This window comes from Papio anubis, chromosome 17 (genome assembly GCF_008728515.1).
Source record: "Papio anubis isolate 15944 chromosome 17, Panubis1.0, whole genome shotgun sequence".
NCBI lineage: Eukaryota > Metazoa > Chordata > Mammalia > Primates > Cercopithecidae > Papio > Papio anubis.
Genome location: NC_044992.1, coordinates 57148087 through 57169217, shown reverse-complemented (window position 1 = coordinate 57169217; position 21131 = coordinate 57148087). Strand labels below are relative to the sequence as shown.

The window sequence follows — 21131 nt, the reverse complement described above, 5'->3', positions numbered from 1 at the left end:
CAGGAGGAGACAGAGGACACCAGGCAGGAGGATACTCACCGGGCATCGGTGCACCAGCCAGTATGCCTTCTCCTGGCAGTCCAGGGCATATCTGTCTGCTTTGTTCCTCTCCTTTCCAGCCCTGAAAAGCCAAAAGCCACGTTTAAGGCCAGGAAGACTTTGTATCTTTTGCTTAGTGATGCCCCCCATTCCTGATGACCTAGACCCCTCTCCCAACCTGCCCAGGTAATTCACATATACTGTAATAGTAATGAACACAGCAAGCACTGACATCACACTTAAGTACTAGCACCCTTCTAACCACTTTGACATGTATTAACTCTTTTAATCCCACTTAATCCTCCCAGTGGCCTTTTCTCACTTCAAAGTTCAGGGCACTGAAACAAAGAGGGGGTGAATGCCCCACCAGCCCACCAGGGTCACACTGCCAGCAACTGGCAGAAGTGGCACTTGCACGTGGGAGTCTGGCCAGGGTCTAACTCCCCTGGACAGCACAGTGCTGCACTGAGATCACACTGCCGCCACGAGCCCTAAATCAAACCAACTCCACCAACGTCAACATTGGAGCGCAGTGCACATGGGTGACCCTCTGGCATTTGACCTCCTGGCTTCTTAACTTTTCCCTGTTTGGGCCAACAACATAGTCAACGTCTGGACATCCCACCTGTGGGATGGTGACAAGGAAGATGCTGGCCTGGGGAGTCCTCTCTCCTCCCTGCCTGTGACTTCTACTCTGGCACTGCAAAGAGTTCATGCCACATCAGGGGTTTTTCTGAGCACACCTTATTGCTATAAAAGGCTATTTATGGCCCAGAGCTGTGGCTCATGCCTGTAATCACAGCACTTTTGGAGGCCAAGGCGGGCAGATCACTTGAGGTCAGGAGTTCGAGACCAGCCTGACCAACATGGTGAAACCCCGTCTCTACTGAAAATACAAAAATGTGCCGGGCACGGTGGCATGCACCTGTAATCCCAGCTACTCAGGAGACTGAGGCAGGAGAATCATTTGAACCTGGGAGGCAGAGGTTGCAATGAGCCACGATTGTACCACTGCACTCCAGCCTCAGCGACAAGAGCAAAACTCTGTCTCAAAAAAAAAAAAAAAAAAAAAGCTGTTTATTTTCCTTTTTATCTCTCAGTCTCTCTCCCTTTCCCACTCTGGATGGGAAATGATGCAGGGCCTTCTTCCTCCAGGGGCAAAGTAACACTAATGATCCTGCCGTGGGCCCCCTTCTGTACCATTTCCACGGCGACCCGTGCTCACACTTGTTAATGCTTGTTTTCCCAGGCAACGTGGGATGACGCACATGCCCTCTGCTAGACAGAGTCGGCGGATTCATCTCCCCATTAACATACTGTGAAAAACATCATAACACTCAGGGAGCCAGATGGGTGAACAGCGCCATTTCATTTGAGCGTTCCGTCAGGCTCCTCTGGAAATTAAATATAAACACTGTCTTCAAACTTCCCCTTGACAGCCTAACTGGATTTTCTACCAGGTTAACTAGCCCCTGACCTCAGGAGCATGGGCCACAGCTGGCCTGAGGCATTACAGAGTTTCCACAATGCTGGAAAGCTTGGCAAATAGAGTCACTCTCTGATTTACCCCATGGGTCCTTTCCGGCTTTGCTCTTCTGCTTTTCTGTGACAGATGTTATTAGAGGAGAGTTGTGATAAACAGAATGCAAGAGAGTTAGTAACCTAGGAATTACTTTCGTTTGTCATATTGTGATTTTTTCAGCAACAGCATTTGCTTAATTATTCATTCATTCGTTCGTTCATTCATTCACGTATTCATTGATCTTCCCCTAAGTTCCAAGCATGGGGCATCTACTGGTGAACCAAACATAGTCCCTGCCCTTGAGTAGCTTTTGAACTAAACATCACATACACAGTCAAAGAATCAATACAGAATTGCAAATTGCATTATGTGCCATAAGGAAACATTCAGGGTACCATCATGGAACATCAGGGATGGCCTCTGTGGTGATTTTTAAATATGTCTATAATTCTTTGACACTCTTTCCATTGACAGATGTGGGTCTATGTCTCCTCCCCTTGAAGCCAGGTGGGATTTTGTTGTGGTTTCTGCCAACATGGGATGTCAGGCATGGCACTGTAATTTCTGAGGCTGGGCCATAAAAGGTGGGACAGCTGTCACCCTCCTTACTAGAATATGTGGTCTTGAAGTCCCCAAACACCTGTAAGCTATCTAACAACCCTCCCTGATGCAGCCATGTTGTGAGGGAGCTCAAGCTAGATCACAAAGAGATGCTACAAGAAGAAAGCAGGAAATGCCAGCCAGCCCCCAGTTGCTCCAGGCCGCCAGCTCCAGCCATCTGCCAGCAACCACTCAAGAGACTCTGAGTCAGAATTGATCAGCCAAGACATTCCCAAATCCCTAACCTATAGAAATCAGGACACATAATAAAATAATTGTTGTTTTGAGCCACTAACTTTAGGATGATCTGATGCAGCTAATCAGAAAGGCCTCTTTGTGGAAGTTACATTGGAAGTGAGTGTTCTCCCTGATAGCTAGAGAAGATGGAGTGAGGTGATCTTATTTGTGTTTCAAACACGGGGGCAAACTGGGAGCAGAGAGGCCAGTCGGGAGGATGTTGCCATGGTTCAGGTGATGGTGAGGTTGGCTCAACCAGGGTAGGGGCAGTAGAGGTCCTGATATGGGTGATACTGGTGGAAGAGGTTTGGAGAGTGAGGGAAAGACATATTCGAATATGGACAAGGTAAGTCTGAGGTTTGACAGCAATGTGAGATCTTGAGTAGGTAGCTGGATGCAGAGTGTGGAACTTGGAAGATGGGACTCAGCATAACAAAATGACTACTTCATGGGCCAAGCTACACGGTCAACCTCGTTTTGTGCTGAGACCCTAAATCTGAAATCAGAGGAGCCTTTAAGCCATAAAATTAGCAGGAAAAAGCCATCTCAAGTGGAGCAAGCCTTTCAGGAATCGCTCATTCCAAGGCACCTGGAAGAGGAAGAGGGGAATGTCCCAGGATCTGGGCGGCACAGAGCTTTATCCCAGCTGAGGCCAAGGCCTTGGTGGTGGACCTGCAGGGATCACTGACAACAGCTCTGAGCTGCAAGAGCACCCAGAGTGCCCAGGAAAGCAGATATCAGGGTTCACAGTCCTGTGGGTTGCTGGGATCGTCCTGCTCAGAGCAGACAGGAGGAGGAGGGGATGGATGGGCTGAGGGAGAGGGGCACATCTTACCCACCCATGTCCCTGGAGCCCAGCCTAGTGCTGGAACCCATCAGAAACTCAAAACTGGTGCAACAAATGGAATTAAGTAATATCAGCCCAAGTTCTACCATTATCTCACCAAGTGACCTCAGCTAAGTAACTTTCACCTCCCTAAGCCTCAGTTTCCCCATTCGTAGAAATGCAGGGTGACAATAATTACTATGGTATTTCCCCACACCAACATAAAGTGAGACAGTACCCAAAAACTCACCACATGAAGCTTTATGAACAAATGTAAGTGATTAAAGATAACCCATGTTGTTTCGCCTCAAACGTGCCCAGGTAAAAACATGCTTGTGGCTAACAAGTAGTGGCGGCTCTCTCACTGATGTTCTACCTGGTTCTAAACTCTAAGAACATATTTTCCACCATGCAGGGCAATAAAACTATTCTGCCATAAGAATCTATTTTTCCCGGACCAGCTGTCCCGTAAATAGTGTTCATCACTATTCCAATACCTAGGCTGCTGGGTGAGAATCAGGTCTTCCCCATCCAGCCCAGCTAAGCACCAGCAAGTCTAGACCTTCCTGGATCCAGGACTGTCACAGTGAGTGAGGTCGGACCGGGGGATCATCGCTTTTGGTAATCACCGGTGTGGGTCACCAGATGTTCCCAACTGTCCCTCTTCTCAGGCACCTGGTAGGATTCTATGTCCCTACCCACCAACCTTTGAAGTTGACCTGCTTTGCCTTGTGACTCATGAGCAGGATGACAGTGCTGCTCTGATACACACAGGAAATCCCTGTCCCTGCTAAGCAACGCACAAAGCCCAGATGGTGCTGCTTCTTCTGCATGGGACCTGGAGGTGGGGAAAGCATGTCAGGGTCCCAGCTGCCCCACCGTGGATGGGGAGCACCAGCAAGAAATGGACCTTATGGTTTCCAGCCCCCGAGAGTCGGGGGCTGTTTGTTATGATAGTCTAACCTTGTCATGACAGACACCCTCTCCCTACCACTCCCTGTCCCCAATATCTGCATCCGGCTCTCGTTAAGGCAGAGCCCTGGAGGGGACTTCCAGTTCCAGTTCTGATATGGCAACAGGCAAACGCAAGTGAGCGAGGCGTGGTTCTGACACGGGAATCTGATCACTGTGTATCCCTCCCCTGCTTAAACATCATTCTATGGCTCCCTGTGGCCCTCAGCACAAAGCCCTCTCACGATCCGCTCTTGCTAACATCTCTAGTTCACATCCTGCTAACTTCTGCCAGTTCCACACTTTGCACTCTCAGATGCACCTGCAAGGAACTGCTTGCAGTGGGCACACTCCTGCCTCCAGGCTCTGGTTCTGCCTGCTGGGAGCCCCTTCCTGCCACCACACCTCTCCTCTTCCTCCACAACTGCCATCCTTCACCTGGACCCCTCCTATGCATTCCCCGGGTTCAATGTCATTTCTACGACTCCTTCTGAAAACCCCAGCCAGGTGGTCCTCATCTCGCAGCAGCACCATAGCCTATTCCTTCATCTGCCTGACCTGTGAGACTGTGTCTTTTTATTCCCCCTGCCCAGCCCAGTGTTAGGCACACAAATGCTCAGAAACAAGTTTATTTTAATAAAAGGAAAGAGTCCAGGTGCAGCGGTTCACGCCTGTAATCCCAGCACTTCCGGAGACTGAGGCAGGCCGATCATGAGGTCAGGACTTCGAGACCAGCCTAGCCAACATGGTGAAATCCCATCTCTACTAAAAATACAAATAATAATAATAATAAACAAAAATTAGCTGGGCATGGTGGTGGGCGCCTGTAATCTCAGCTACTTGGGAGGCAAGGGAGAAGAACCACTTGAACCCAGGAGGCGGAGGTTGCAGTGAGCCAAGATCACGCCACTGCACTCTAGGCTGGGCAACAGAGCAAGATTCTGTCTCAAAAAATAAATGAGTAAAAAATAAAATAAAATAAATAAAAAGAAACAAAGAAGGAAGAGAGGGAGGAAAGACACCAAGAGGACAAGCATGGTCTCCTTTCACTCACCTGTACTGCTCTTTGGCCTGCATAATGACAAAGTCCCACTTATAGTTCATTTTTTGGTTCAAGAAATTATAATTTTCCTGGAGAAGAAAAACAAAATGAGAACAGTAAGCCCCAAGACATATGCCATGTGCCACAGGGCAACAAACTCTAAGTTAACAAGGGCACACCCCTGGCTCATGGCAACCATGGACCCAGCCTGATGGTGTCTGAGCTGGTTTTACCCTGGTGTTCACTCAAAGAGCAGCTGAATTCTCAAAACGCTTTCATAAGAAGCCTCACTTTTATTGCTTTTTTTCGCTTTTGTAAAAATAAATGTATCCCGGCCGGGCGCGGTGGCTCACGCCTGTAATCCCAGCACTTTGGGAGGCCAAGGTAGGCAGATCACAAGGTCAGGAGATTGAGACCAACCTGGCTAACATGGTGAAACCCGGTCTCTACTAAAAAGAATACAAAAAATTAGCCGGGCATAGTGGCGGGCACCTGTAGTCCCAACTACGTGGGAGGCTGAGGCAGGAGAATGGCGTGAATCCAGGAGGCAGAGCTTGCAGTGAGCCAAGATCACGCCACTGGACTCCAGCCTGGGTGACAGAGCGAGACTCTGTCTCAAATAAATAAATAAATAAATATATCCCAAATCTGATTAGGAAGAAAGCATCAAAGAAGAAAAAGAATTTGAAAATCATTTTTTTTTTTTTTTCTGAGACAGGGTCTTACTCTGTTGCCCAGGCTGGAGTGCAGTGGCACAATCATAGCTCACTGCAACCTCAAAGTGCTGGGCTCAAGCCATTCTCCTGCCTCAGTAGCTAGGACTACCTGTGCATGCCACCACACCTGGCTAATTTTTTAACCTTTCGTAGAGATAGGGTCTCACTATGTTGCCAGGCTGGTCTTGAACTCCTGGCCTCAAGTGATCCTCCCATCTTGGCCTCCCAAAATGCTGGGATTACAGGCGTGAGCCACCGCACCCAACCTGGAAACTCACTATTCAGCAACAGACCATCACAAATTCACAAAAATAAACCCTAAGATAAACCAAAGATAAGCCGGCCTTTCTGAAAACATGCCTGTAAGAATAAAAACACATGGCCTAACATGGTGGCTCACTCCTGTAATCCCAGCACTTCGGGAGGCTGAGGTAGGCGGATCACTTGAGCCCAGGAATGTGAGACTAGCCTGGGCCCCCTGTCTCTACAAAAAAATATGAAAATTAGCTGGGTGTGGTGGTGTGCCCCTGTAGTCCTAGCTGCTAGGGAGGCTGAGGCTTGAGCCCAGGAGACAGAAGTTGCAGTGAGCCGAGACTGCACCACTACATAACCCACCACTATAGCCTGGGTTATGGAGCAAGATGTTGTCACAAAAATAAATAAATAAATAAATAAATAAATAAATAAATAAAAGAACACAGCAAGATTTTCACCCTCTGCCCAGAAATTCTAGCCTTTTGAGGGCTAGCATATGTTCTTTGGGAAATTGGACTCACCCAGCCTAAAACAAAAGTCTATACAGTACTAGTGTTTTCCCATCATAAATTGAAGCTCGGGCCAGGCACGATGGCTCACGCCTGTAATCCCAGCACTTTGAGAGGCCAAGGCAGGCAGATCACTTGAGGTCAGAAGTTCGAGACTAGCCTGGCCAACACGGTGAAACCACATCTCTATTAAAAATACAAAAATTAGCCAGGCGTGGTGGCACATGCCTGTAATCCCAGCTACTCGGGAGGCTAAGGCAGGAGAATCGCTTGAACCCGGGAGGTGGAGGTTGCAGTGAGCTGAGATCATGCCACTGTACTTTAGCCTGGGCAACAGAACAAGACTTCGTCTTAAAAAAAAAAAAAAAAAAAATTCAAGTTCAAATCTGTTAACCAAGGGTTGTCCATTAGAGTACATATTAATTATGTCACATTGTTTTGGGATGGCAAAAGGAAGCGGGGAGCCACCGTGTGCCCAGTAGCCACTGAGGCAAGGGCTTAAATTACAGCAAGAGAAACTAAAGTTAGACATGGGAAAGAATTTACTTCAGTTAGCTGCTTCTAATTAGTAAAAGGATGGCTAGCTGGCTGGCTGGATGGATGGATCATGAGAGTGCATATGAATGTAGTGATGTGAGAATGAGGAAAGTATAGCTCAAAACTATATTCCACTCAATTATAATAACCTCTACTTAAAAGCACCTCCATACCTTTTCATATTCTTCCAAAATTCCTTTCTTCTTGATATTTCTCTTGGCCAGATAGATAGCTGGAAAAGAAAGCAATGACATTTTCCATCATCATCTTTCAGAACCCCATCTGCAGCCTCCCTGAGCCTGAGGCTGCTGCGCTCAGAGTTGGGGAGAGAATGCTCAGCACACCCAGTCCCTTGCCCCTGGGGACATGCCCAGTGCAGATGCGGACTGACATAAAGGTCATGATGACAGCAAGACAAATGTCACCAAAATGCAGCAAGTAAATAAGCAGCATGTTAAGCACTACCAAAGGCATAGTTGGGACTGAAGTATTTACCGTAATCGGTATCTTCAGCTGGCCACTGCTGGGTGGGCCAGAAATACGGTGTCTGCAAAAGAAACCAGGGAAACCACACTTTAAAACTGGATTGTGACTCAGTGGACCCCAACTCTGTGACTAAAGAAATCGAACCACCTTAGCCCCCTCCACCGTTTCTGAAGTCCTGATCTGTGAAACTATGAACCCGACCTTTACAAATGAGATCTTTTCAAATGAGATCAACCCTATATGAACAGCCAAGGTCAAGGCCAAGACTCACCTGAAATCGGTAGAGGCTGCCATCAGGCTTGAGAACGAGATTCTTGGGGTCTTGCAGGGGGTAAATGTAGCCATACCTGACAATAAAGTTGCCCAAGTTCTGTGCCTCTGGGAAAAGCAGTTCAGACACGGATGTTAAGAGCAGGTCTGAGACAGGAGCTCATTGCTAGCCCCCACAGCACCCCAAACTCCAGGACAGGTGCCCCCTCCTAGCAGCACTGCATCTCATGAGCAGTGAGGACACTGGTTCCTGAACTTGGCTGTGGACAAGCATCAGCTGGGTTGCACGCTAAAAGGAGGACCTCCCAGGTCCTATCCTCAGGAATGACAACTCAGTAAGTCTGGATGGGAACTAGGAAACCTGGATGTTAACAGAACCCACAGGTGGTCTGCTGCAGCGGGTGATGGTTAAGGAAGGCCTAGAGAAGCCTCTGTAGGCCCATTGGGTCTGGGAAAGGGGTCACAGGACTGGGAAGAAAATGTCTCTGTTGGACCAACGGACACTTTGTCACTCAAAGAATGAGCGAGGAGCACCATGTTTATTGCCAACTTCTATCCCAAGCTCACCTCTACCTGATCCCAGGTCCTCTCCTTCCCATTTCACTTTAATTCCTACCCTGCTCCAGTTTATTTGGAAGCACAGCCTTGTTTATCAATTATATCAATTAAAGGACAAACTTCTTTGGTTCTTTCTCCAAAGCACCAATGAAAGCAGATGTCTTTCCATCCTCTGGAGGGGATTCCATCCCTCCATTCCTGCAGGAACCCCCAGTCCAAGGACTCAACCCATCTCCCCATCCCATAGCTCAGCCTCCAAGGTGTGGGAAGACCTCCTCCCCAACCCTCCCTCTCCAGGTCTCGCTCCCTCCGTCAAAGACCGAGTCCTAAAGCTGTATGCCTCATTGTACCAACAGCCTATTTTCTAGTGTGAAATCCCCTCCAGTTTCTTTCTGCTCCAATCCATCTTCTAAATTGCTGCCAGGCACCCTAGTTGAAATACGAGTATCATGCACACTGCCATGCTGGAAAATTGTCTGTGGCGACCTATTGCCTATCTCCCAGATCTTCAGGTGCTCTTCCACCCCTCTGCCACCCTCCATAGCCATCTGGAGCCATGACTCTCAATCTCTCTTGTCGCGCCTCCACTTTCCGCTCATTCCATTTCTACACCATTGTTCTTGCTAGTGTCCCCTTACAGGAAGACCCTCAGAGCTCCTCTTCACCAATTCACAAGCATCACTTCTTTCAAGACCAGCTACACACAGCACCCCCTGCAGGACTTTCTTGACTGAGTCCTCCCCACTTATCCCTGTTATTTATGCTCTAAATATTTGGTATAAAATAACTCTTTTGTCCCCAAATTATCCTGCCTTTGCTTTTGATTCTGGCAGTTTTACACTCGAAGGTCATGACCCTCCAATTAAAATGCAAATTTCTCAGAAACACAGGCTAAGTCTCTATTTAGTTTCTCCCATGGTGCTGTACACACAGCTGTCCTGGATAACTGACTGCCAGATAAGCTCTCACCCAGATTGGAGATCCAAAGCCGCTGGACGATCCATTGCAGAACATCACTTCCTGCAAAACAGAGACATTTGCGATTATCGTCATAGCCTCCTGACATATCCCTGCTCCTCCACGCTGTTGCCTGACTGGTCTCCTTCCTGTTCAGCTGCAATTTCATTCCTCTTTGCTCAGAACCTTCGGAAACCCCCACCCCATCATATTCAGTCCCAACTCTGCAGCCTGTAATTCAAGGCTATCCATGATCTCACTCCAGCAGATGTGCAACTTAACACCGCACCGCCTGGCCCGGCCCCCGCCCATACACACTTCATCTTTATCGTCTCTTATCGTATTGACCTTTTACTTGACAGTAACTTGTGCATGGACTATTATTCACTAACTAGATAGTAAATAGACTAAGTCTAAACACACACACACACACACACACACACAAAGCAGACCCGAGGCAAGTGGTTTGCAGGGCTCTGGACCAAGCTAGGACTCATGGGAGTAAAACAGACCCAGGGATGGGAAGAGGACAGGCTGGGGGCTGGGGCTGGCTCTCCATCTCCCCAAGTTCCCAGGCTGAACTCCGACGAGTCAGAAAATTCTAAACTTGAACCTGGCCTTCCATGACGTTGTGAAGGTACTTTTGTCAGGGTAGGAAGATGGGACCTATCCTAGTTGATTTATAACTTTAGATGACGGAATGAAGGCTCCATGTGTACCCTCGCCCCAGGCCTGGCATATCTTAGGGGCTGGCTTGGGAACAACACACACACGCCAAAAAAAAAAAAATGTGAAAAACTGGCATGAAAAACAGCAGGAGATGCAGGCTTGGAGGCCAGGAGAGAATGTCAGCAGGAGATGCAGGCTTGGAGGCAGGAGAGAATGTGCAACCGTGCACCTGTCCCACCCACCCGCTCCCCTCAAGGATTCAGATCTGTCTAAGGGTCAAGGCAAGCCAAGTTCCATCAACAAGCCCAGAGGTGCCATACACCCCCACAGAAGCTCTGAGCCCCTTTCCTCAGCCTGGGCCCTCTGGCCTCACAAGCAGAAGGTACGCCTTCTAGGCACAAGGTAAGAGCATCTCAGAAGATAGACAAGGTGCCCTGGAACGAAGCACCCCATCACAGAGGCCGTCATGCAGACGCCAGTGGTCACATTTCCAGCAATCTTAGCCTGCTTTCCAAAGGCTAAGCTGGAAACCTGTCTGCATGGGAACAGGCCCACAAAACACACCAAAGAAGAGGGCCAGGATTGAGACCCCACTGCCTGTGTTTTTATGTCTGGATAATTGCCAATGATACTTCCCTCCTCGGAGGTGGTGCAGGGACATTTCTTCTTAAGACCCACATACACACTCTCTGGGCATAATTGCCTGCCTATGACCATGACTGGGAATAGACAACCTGCAGTTCTTCCCTTCATGCCCACACGCTAGGACACAAATGTCCAGCCATGATCTCTGTCAGTGTCCGCATGCACACCATCGTGGCTTTCCATGGTTCTACTTCTGTTGTTCTTAGCATCATTCACTCCTGGTTGGCTGTTCAAAAGCAAAATCCTTCATCTAAACTCCTACTTAAAATCCTAGGACTAGGTGTTTAGACTTTCCACACCAAGTCTCTCTCTTTAAATGCTACACAGTGTTGCGCAGGCAGAGAGACAGACCCAGGCAGACATCAGACTGATTAGCTCTCTCCACCGAGGAGCTGAGGGCTTTCTCATCCACTTGACTGCCTCCCGAAATAGATCAAATGAGATTATGGTGCCACCAGCCTCTGTACCACGCAGTCTGTGCTGACAGCATGGCAGACTGCTCAGGCTCCCCCATCAGTCACCTTTGTCCCGAGGAAGCCCTGGGACGCCTGCCGTCCAAGAAGTTAAATAATTTGTTTTTATCGGTGCTGATGTTGCAGGACCAGGGCTTCTCCCTGTGTTGTTTCTACAGCAGCTGGAATTCACCTGTGCAGGAGGAACAAGGAAAAACATGGCAGGATGGGCAACCTCGCCCAAATCCAGGAACCAAGTGTGCCCCGTGCACAAGGAAGGAAAGCAGCTGGTGCACACTGACAGTGGATAAGAATATGGACTCTGGGCTGGGCGCGGTGGCTCATGCCTGTAATCCCAGCGCTTTGGGAGGTCAAAGCGGGCAGATCACCTGAGGTCAGGAGTTTGAGATCAGCCTGACCAACATGGTGAAACCCCATCTCTACTAAAAATACAAAAATTAGCTGGGTGTGGTGGTGGGCGCCTATAATCCTAGCTACTTCAGAGCTGGGGCACGAGAATCGCTAGAACCCAGGAGGCAGAAGCTGCAATGAGCCAAGATAGCACCACTGCACTCCAGCCTGAGCAATAGAGCAAGAGCCTGTCTCAAACAAAATAAATAAATAAAAGTAAAAATTAAAAATAAATAAACAAATATATACATATATATGGACTCTGGAGTCACATTGCTGGGCTGAAATTCAAGCTCACTCATGAAATGAGCTTAAGGACATGAAGGCAAGTTGCTGAAACTCTTTGGTCTCCATAGCCCCATGTGCAAAAAGTGGGCAGTCATATCTACCCTTAACTTTATTGTGGGTGTTAACAGACAACGCATGGGCAAGCGCCAGCTACCACCACCATCCAGCACCCACTGCACACCCAGCACCTGCACATCAGTCTCTCACTTCCTTCCTGCACTCGTTCCCTTAGGGAGGGATTGCTATTCTTGCATTAAAAATGAGAAAACTGGCCAGCTGTGGAGACTTGAGCTGGCAATCCCAGCACTTTGGAAAACCGAGGCAGGAGGATCACTTGAGCCCAGCAGGTCAAGCCTGCAGTGAGCCATAATTGCATTACTGCACTCCAGCCTGGAAGGCAGCATGAGACCCTGTCTCAAAACAAACAAACAAACAAAACAATGGAGAGAGTAAACTGAGACCAGGGCTATAGCTAGAAAAGACACCTGAAGGATTTAATCCTGCACTCTCCACACAATGACAGACAAGAAGTGACTCACGCATTCAATAAACTTTTACTAACCATCTGTTACAAACACAGCTCTGCTAAGCATTGGGGTTACCCAGATGAGCAAGACAAGATACTTTCCCTCGAAGGGCCCCAGTCCAGTGGAGAATTCAGGCCAAAATTAATGACAATCAGAGGCAGGGAGGGGGACGGGGTCAGGGATGCCTTCAGGAAGAATTGCCCCCGCTGCATCTGAGGTGATGGGGGATGCAAAGGCACCCTGAAAAGTCTGCCCACTGTTTCCACTCTTTGGGTGCCCAGAGCTACTCTGGTTCTTAGCCTTTCCAAAGTCTGGCTTATCAATGTTTCCTTTCCCCCATGAGCTGCTCTATAGCGTTTCAATTAATTCCCCTTTTGCTCCAATAAAAGAGTGGGTCTTCTGTTGCTTGCACGCAAGGAAACCTGAGTGACACATTGCTGGTGGGGGCATCCTTTCTTCTAAGCAGTCAGAAAGGGAAAGGGGAGGCCGTGAGCCAGCTTGTCTCTGCAAAGACTAGGGCACCTTGAGTGAAAAATAAATAGTCAAGTCAGGGGTGGCATAGAGGGAGGCCTCACGTTGAGCACAGCAGTGGTGAGGCCCTGGCTTGGGCTATGAGAAGCTGTCTGCTTCTGCAGGCAATACACCTAAGTATGAAACATTATCTTTACTGCAAAATCAAGATCAGAAAACAGGTAACACATTAACCAAAATGCTCTCCTAGTTTGGTGTCCAGCCCCTCTTGCCAATATCCCCAAATGATGCTCTGCAGGCATGTCACCCCCCTACACACACACAGAGAGAGAGGAGACAGTGGCATCACCCCGAAAGGGCAGTTGAGAAGGGCCTGGAATGAATTAGAAGGTAGAAGGTGGAGCAAAACAAAGGCCAACTTTTTTCTGCTAAATAGTATTTTTTTTTTCTGTTGCTTGGTTTCATTAAAACAAAGCAAACAAAACAACAAACAAAAAATGACAGTGAAGGTTTCTAAAATGAACTTCTGGGAGGAATGGCTTCAGGAAATGACCTGTTGAGTCCTTTTCTCCCTCCTGACCCCTTCCTCAGAGGAAGACTTTAGTCCGGGGGTCAGCAAATGTACTCTGCAGAGTGCTAGATAGTAAATAAACATTTCAGCTTTGTGGGAGTCTTGTTCTGTCATCCAGGCTGGAGTGCAGTGGTGCGATCTTGGCTCACTGCAACCTCCGCCTCCCAGGTTCAAGTGATTCTCATGCCTCAGCCTCCCAAGTAGCTGGGATTACAGGCATGCACCACCACACCTGGCTAATTTTTGTATTTTTAGTAGAGATGGGGTTTCCCCATGTTGGTCAGGCTGGTCTTGAACTCCTGACCTCAGGTGATCCACCTGCCTAGGCCTCCCAAAGTGCTGGGATTATAGGTGTGAGCCACTGTGCCTGTCCACAACTATATATTTTAACTCTGCCATTGTAGTGTAAGAGCAGCCATAGACAATACATAAATGAGTGAACATGGATGTGTTCCAATAAAACTTTATTCAGAAATAAAGTTTTTTACAAATACAGGAGGTGGGCCATATTGGGCCTCTGAGGTCTATTCCAGGCCAAGACTAAAGTGCAAGCTACATCACCTGTCATGGCATGAGGAACGCTGGTGACCAGGACCCTCTGGTTCTGCATTCGGACCCCTGTCTCTGGGTTCTGCATGTCCTTCACGAGCGCTTCAATCTGCAAGACAGAACAGGAAAAAGCCGACTGACAAGAACAATTTTGAAAGTTGTGCAGGGCCATTTCCACTGCACTGAGAGGGATCTCAAAATGCAAAGACGGACACCGGGGTTCCCCATCTGGTACAGGAGCCAGGTGGGCACTGAGTGACTCTAATGCAGCCAGGACTAAGGTGTGCTCCACAACCACAGATCCCATCCCTGGTGTGAAGACTCGCACATTCATCCTGACTGGGAGATTCTGGGGTGGCTTTTAAGGAAAGATGGAGCTTAACGAGAAAGGATTTTGCTGGGCCGGGTGCGGTGGCTCATGCCTGTAATCCCAGCACTTTGGGAGGCTGAGGCGGGCGGATCACGAGGTCAGAAGATCGAGACCATCCTGGCTAACACGGTGAAACCCTGTCTCTACCAAAAAAGACAAAAAAATTAGCCGGACGTGGTGGCGGGCGCCGGTAGTCCCAGCTACTCTGGAGGCTGAGGCAGGAGAATGGCATGAACCCGGGAGGCGGAGCTTGCAGTGAGCCGAGATCACGCCACTGCACTCCAGCCTGGGCAACAAAGCAAGACTCTGTCTCAAAAAAAAAAAGAAAGGATTTTGCTGGACAGAAAGTGAAGGAACACCATGGGCAAAGGCGTGAAAGGATGACAGCTCCCAGGGTTAGTGGAACAGAAAACAGCAGGAGTTGCGGCTGGAATAGCCAGTAGAGGCCAGATCACATGGACCTCAAAGCCACCCCTGCAGTGTAGATTTTGTTCCAGTGACTGTTCCTGGAGAGCATTTTGGAAACGTGGCCCATGACAGAGAGAAGAACATGAAGTATGAAGAAGTTTGCAGAGGTAGAGAAAAGTGCAGTGACCTCTTCAAAGCTATTGCATACAGCCCAGGTGAGGAACAACAGTGACCAGGCACAGGGGCTCATGCCTGTAATCCCAAATTCTGGGAGGCAGAGGCGGGAGGATCGCTTGAGTCCAGGAGTTTCTGACCTGCCCGGGCAACATAGTGAGGTCTTGCCTCTACAAAAAAGTTAAAAATTATCTGGGCATGGTGGCACATGCCTGTAGCTCCCAGCTACTTGGGAGACTGAGGCAGGAGGATCACTTGAGCCCAGGAATTCCAGGCTACAGTGAGCTATGATCGCACCACTGCACTCAGCCTGGGTGACAGAGCGAGACCCTGTCTCTTTTTACAAAAAGAAAAGAAATGACAGCGCTTCAACCCTTAGCACTCCCACTCTTCGTACTGTCAGCAGAGCAGGCAGATGGGCTTTCCATTATTTTAGAATATGTCACTCTTCTGCGTGGCTGTTCCACTGCAAGGGCCACTTGACACCGAGTAAATGATAAAGTTTCCCTACTGGTCTACATGTTCGGGACCTCCTTCCTCTCTGACTTCTTTCCTACCACTCCCCACCAGCTCCCTCTGATCCAGCCACACTGGCCACCTTCCTTCCCCCAGCCATACCAAGGACACTCCCAGCCAGCCTTGGGTGGGTCCCATGCTCTGGCTGTTCCCTCTACCTGGGCCAGTCTTCCCAAGAGACCAATTTGGCCCCCTCCTCACCTCCTTCCCCTTCTGACGGTCTCAGGAGGCCCACCCTGACCATTCCTAAAGCTGCAACCCTGAACTCCACCCTTGGCATTCCTGACCCCCTGCTCCGTTTCTCAAGAGCATGCGTGTTCTTCAAACATACAAAATAATTGACCTAGTTATTACATTGTTGATGGTGCATCTCCCTTTGCTCCTGGAAAGTAAGCTCTTCCTAGGGGTCTTTGTCTGTTGTTGTTTGCGGCCGGATGTCAAGTGTCAGGAAGCGTGCCTGGCACATAGGTAGTACCCAGTAAGCAGGTGATGTGAATTAATAAATAAATGAGACAGTGGCCAGGAAGATGGTAAGGAGGCATGACTTTCAGAGCCCTAAAAGAGCAAAAATAAACTGTATTTGCAAGTGACTGAGTGGTTCACTGAGGGTGACACAGAATAATGCCAAGGTTTGGAACTTATGCGACCAGATTTACGAGTTACCAAACTAGAAAATGCAAAAGAAGAAGCCACTTCTGGAAGCAAAGGCATCTGCCTTGGCAGGTCGACTGCAAGGGGCTGCTGAGATTCCCACAACGTCTGGGAGGTGATTGGAAATGACTGCCCCAGGTTCAGAAGAGACAGGGTCAGAGACATGAATTAGAGCCATGAATGTCAGGGAGAGTTGAAGCTAAAGAGAATTAAGAAACTGTCCGAGGAAGCCTGAACTGCAGGAAGGCAGCCACAACGACAGCCCTGACTATCATTTAGAGTTTTTTTTTTTTTCATTTTTATTACTAAAAATTATTTCCCACTTGAAAAAATCAAATGGAAACAATATCAACTGAAGGATTTATTTTTATTTTATTTTATTTTTTGAGGCAGGTCTCCCTCTGTCGCCCAGGCTGGAGCACAGTGGCACGAACTTGGCTCACTGCAACTGTCACTTCCTGGGCTCAAGCAACTGTCTTGCCTCAGCCTCCCGAGTGGCTGGGATTACAGACACAATGGCACCACGCCCGGCCAATTTTTGTATTTTTAGTAGAGATGGGGCTTCGCCGTGTTGGCCAGGCTGGTCTTGAACTCCTGACCTCAAGTGATCCACCCGCCTCAGCCTCCCAAAGCGCTGAGATTATAGTCGTGAGCCACCTCATCCAGCCTGAAGGATTTTTTTTTTAAACAAACTGGATGTTTGACACTAGTCAACAAAGATGACTAGAGAAAACCCCAGGTGTTTCTCTTGTTATTCGGTGTTTGCTACTGACCCTGACAAAGCTTCATGTGCAGAGGTCTCAAACTCCATGTTCCCCTAGAAAAGCCCTCACTAACGGGAAAGCTGTCTACTCCCCATGTCCCAGATGTACTTGCCAATGGTCAGTTGGTCATTCGACATCCAGGCAGTCATGATGGACTCTGGGAAACCAGAGAGAAGCAGCTGTGGTCCCTGAGCCCAAAGATCTCACTGACCAGTGCAAGCATATTCCAGGATAATGCACAATGTGCAATGACAAGGGTGAGTCTATGGTGTCATGTGAACACAGCAGTGCCTAGGGCTGGGCAGGAGGGAAGGACTCCTCCTAGATTGATTTTTCTTTCTTTTTTTTTTAGACTGAGTCTTGCTCTGTTGCTCAGGCTGGAGTACAGTGGCGCGATCTCAGCTCACTGCAATCTCCACCTCCTGAGTTCAAGCGATTCTCTTGCCTCAGCCTCTCGAGTAGCTGGGATTACAGGCGCCCACCATCACGCCCAGCTAATTTTTGTATTTTTAGTAGAAACAGGGTTTTACCATGTTGGCCAGGCTGGTCTCAAACTCCTGATCTCAAATGATCCACCCACTTCGGCCTCCCAAAGTACCGGGAGTACAGGCATGAGCCACTGCGCCCAGCTTCCTAGGTTGAATTTTACAAAGTTTAGCAAGTATTAGGAAGCAGAAAGAGAAAAGGAGCATGGGTGAGGGTGTTCCAGGCGGAAGGGCCACAGGAGCAGAAGCACAGAAGGTGAACCGGCAGCGGGGAACAAAGCCCTTTCCTGCCTTCACGCCCAGGGCTCTCTCCTGAGGTCTGGGCTGCTGCGTGCAGCTGGACATCCACGTGGAAGGCTGTTCTCACACCCAGTCTGTCCACATTCCCACCATTACCTGAAGTAGAACATTTCATCCATTTACCTGTTTCCCCTCTCCCCTCCATTTAGCCACCTTGCTTACACCATCATTAGTCTCTTGGCATTGAATTAAACAACATCTCCCAACACTGGCTCATTAAAATTTGCAAAATCCTTTTGTGATCTGAAGGTACTTGCTTGCGGTCCAAAGAAAAAGCACTCAGGCTCTGTGGGATTTCCCCTCTCTCTCTACTGCAGGATCTTGGGCAACTCACTTAACCTCTCTGAATCTCCTTTCTCTGCCATAACATGGGCACCATGATAGTATGTGGACTAGTAAATGATTCTATAATACCTCAGAATTTAATTAATTTGTGGCTTTATAATCCCTTAGAATTTAATTATGTAAAACGCTCTATAAGGAGAGATATATGTTATGTATGCATAATGATATATGCTGTGTCAGGAGAGACATATGTTCATTGCTATGGTTAGAATTACTAATATTAGTAGCATTCATACTAATACATTTTGAAACTTTGCATGCAGGGTTGTGTTCAGGTGCCCAGGAATAGAAACCCAGGTCAACAAAGCAAATAAGTATAGGTATTTATGGAGCATGTATTAAGAACTCTGCACTGCAAGGATACAAGGTAGAAGACATATACCCAGTCTTCAGAGAGTTAAGCAGACAGTTACATGAAAATAAAAAGTTAACTAATATGAAAGCTAGGAGTCTGAATGCAGAGAAAGCTCAGTTCACATCTCTGCTCCAATTTAGAAGCTAGAGGCTTTAGGTAAATTGCTAAATTTCACTAGGACTCATTTATCTGTAAAACAGAGCTTACAATAGTATCAGGCCCGGTGTGATGGCTCATGCCTGTAATCTCAGCATTTTGGGAGGCCAAGGTGGGTGGATCACTTGAGGTCAGGAGTCCAAGACCAGCCTGGTCAACACGGTGAAACACCATATCTGACAAAAATACAAAAATTACCCAGGTGTGGTGGCAGGTGCCTATAGTCCCAGCCACTTGGGAGGCTGAGGTGGGAGAATCCCTTGAACCCAGGAGGCAGAGATTGCAGTGAGCCGAGATCACATCACTGCACTCCAGTCTGCACAACAGTGAGACCTTGTCTCAAAACAAAAACAAAAACAAAAACAAAAAAACACCAAAACCATTCATCATAGGGATATTGTGAAGACGAAATGAGATTAAGCATACAAAGTATTTCATATCATTCTGTGCACAAAGTATTTATGAAATAGCAATTGCAAGTCAGACATGGTGGCTCATGCCTGTAATCCCAGCTACCCGGAAGGCTAAAGCAGGAAGATCACTTGAGCCCAGGAGTTCAAAACCAGCCTGGGAAACACAGGGAGCCCTTGTCCTCCTCTCCCTGCCCACCCCCTCAAAAAATAGCAACTGCAGACTGGCTGAGATGATCATAAAAAGAGTGCAGAGAGGGCCAACAGAATCTCCATAGATGGTGAGGACCCAGCTTCACTCCAAGGGAGGGGTGGTATAAGAAGGACTCAGGTTTCTTAATTCAGAAATGGAAAGACATTGAAATGGGAACCCTGAGCACTGTTGGTAGAAATGCAAAATGGTGCAGCTGCTGTGGAAAACAGTATGGAGGTTCATCAGAAAAATTAAAAATAGAACTACCACAGCATCCAACAATACCACTTCTGGGTATGTATCCAAAAGAATTGAAATCAGGCTCTGCAAAAGATACCTGCACCCCCATGTTCACTGCAGCACTATTCACGTTAGCCAAAATGTGGAAATAACCTAAGTGTCCACTATCAGATGAACAAAGAAAATGTGTTCTATGCATACAAAAGAACATTGTTTGGCTTTTGAAAAGAAGGAAATTCTGCAATATGCAAGCAAATGGATGAACCTGGGGTTCATTATGCTAAGTGAAATAGGTCAGTCACAGAAGGACAAATACCACACGATTCCACTTACATGAAGTACCTAGAATAGACGAATTCATAGATCAAATATCAGAATGGTGGTTGCCAGGGGTCAGGGAGAATGGAAAACGGGGAGTTGCTACTCAACAGACATAAAGAACTTTCAGTTAAATGAGATGAATACATTCTAGACATGTACTGTACAACAGTGTACCTCAAGTCAACAATATTGTATTACGCACTTAGTTTTGAAAGGGTAGATCTCATGTTAAATGTTCTTACCGCAATAAAATAAAAAATTTTTAAAGAGAGGCCGGGCACAGTGGCTCACGCCTGTAATCCTTGCACTTTGAGGGTGAAGCAGACAGATCATTTGAGGGCAGGAGTTCAACACCAGCCTGGCCAACAAGGTGAAACCCCATCTCTACAAAAAAAACAAAAATTAGTCGGGTGTGATGGCACATGCCTGTAATCCCAGCTACTCAGGAGGCTGAGGCAGCAGAATCACTTGAACCCGGGAGGTGGAGGTTGCAGTGAACTGAGATCACGCCACCGCACTCCAGCCTAGGTAACACAGTGAGACTCTGTCTCAAAAAAAAAAAAAAGTTTTTAAAAGAGAGAGAGAATGATCCAGGTGCATTCAAGGTGACGGGTCATTCAAGGGAGTCCTGAAGTGGAAAAATGCTACCTGCGGCCTGTCACTCAGGCAGCCTGAAGCTGGAAGGCTCCCACCTTCCCAAGGAGCGTGGGACCATGTCCTAATTTGATGCTGAGGGGTGAGATTCCCTACTTCAATCTTTGTTGCTAAACCAGCATTTGCAGCTGAACCATGATTTCAAGAAATGGGCCAAGGGCAGGTACACAGCTGAGGCCACTCTGAGCACAGAGCCAGCCAGCGTGCAGAACCCAGGCAGCTCCAGGGACTCCCAGTGCAAGACTGACTGTCAGCTTCCTCTGCACGGATACATTCTCGGCTCACGGAATTGTCTTTGGAACAAGGACTCAGAGCCATAGTCCTCGGCCATCTGCAGTGTCAGGACTTGGCGGCATCTGAGGTCACTGGGTCAGCTGTAGGTCCAGCAGCAATGAGGGGAGCAAAGGGACAACCCCAGGAGGGTGTTTGCGGGGCGCTGGGAGGTAGAGCTGCTGCTCCTGGGAGTGGCCCAGGGAACGAAGGAGCCGACAGGTTGCGGAAGTGACTCCTGGAGTTCTCCACTAACTGTGACCTCAGGTCTCCATGGTACCCAAGAAGTGACTGATTTTCTTTTGTTTGTTTGTTTGTTTTTGAGACGGAGTCTCACTCCATAGCCTAAGCTGGAGTGTAGTGGCGTGATCTTGGCTCACTGTAACCTCCACCTCCCAGGCTCAAGCGATTCTCATGCCTCAGACTCCCAA

General features: G+C 48.1%; 1 protein-coding gene across 3 annotated transcripts in view; it reads right to left on the bottom strand.

Moving 5' to 3' along the window:
• Positions 1-21131, bottom strand: part of RGS9 (regulator of G protein signaling 9) — an 89193-nt gene that overhangs the window by 58716 nt on the left and 9346 nt on the right. For all 3 annotated transcript variants that reach the window (XM_003913311.3, XM_009191040.2, XM_009191041.4), the window contains exons 2-8: positions 14101-14197; positions 9518-9568; positions 7992-8098; positions 7730-7781; positions 7408-7466; positions 5230-5306; positions 40-121 (exon numbers count right to left, since the gene is read on the bottom strand). In XM_003913311.3, coding sequence (XP_003913360.1) covers positions 40-121; positions 5230-5306; positions 7408-7466; positions 7730-7781; positions 7992-8098; positions 9518-9568; positions 14101-14197 — 525 coding nt within the window. The remainder of the gene's footprint in view (positions 1-39; positions 122-5229; positions 5307-7407; positions 7467-7729; positions 7782-7991; positions 8099-9517; positions 9569-14100; positions 14198-21131) is intronic.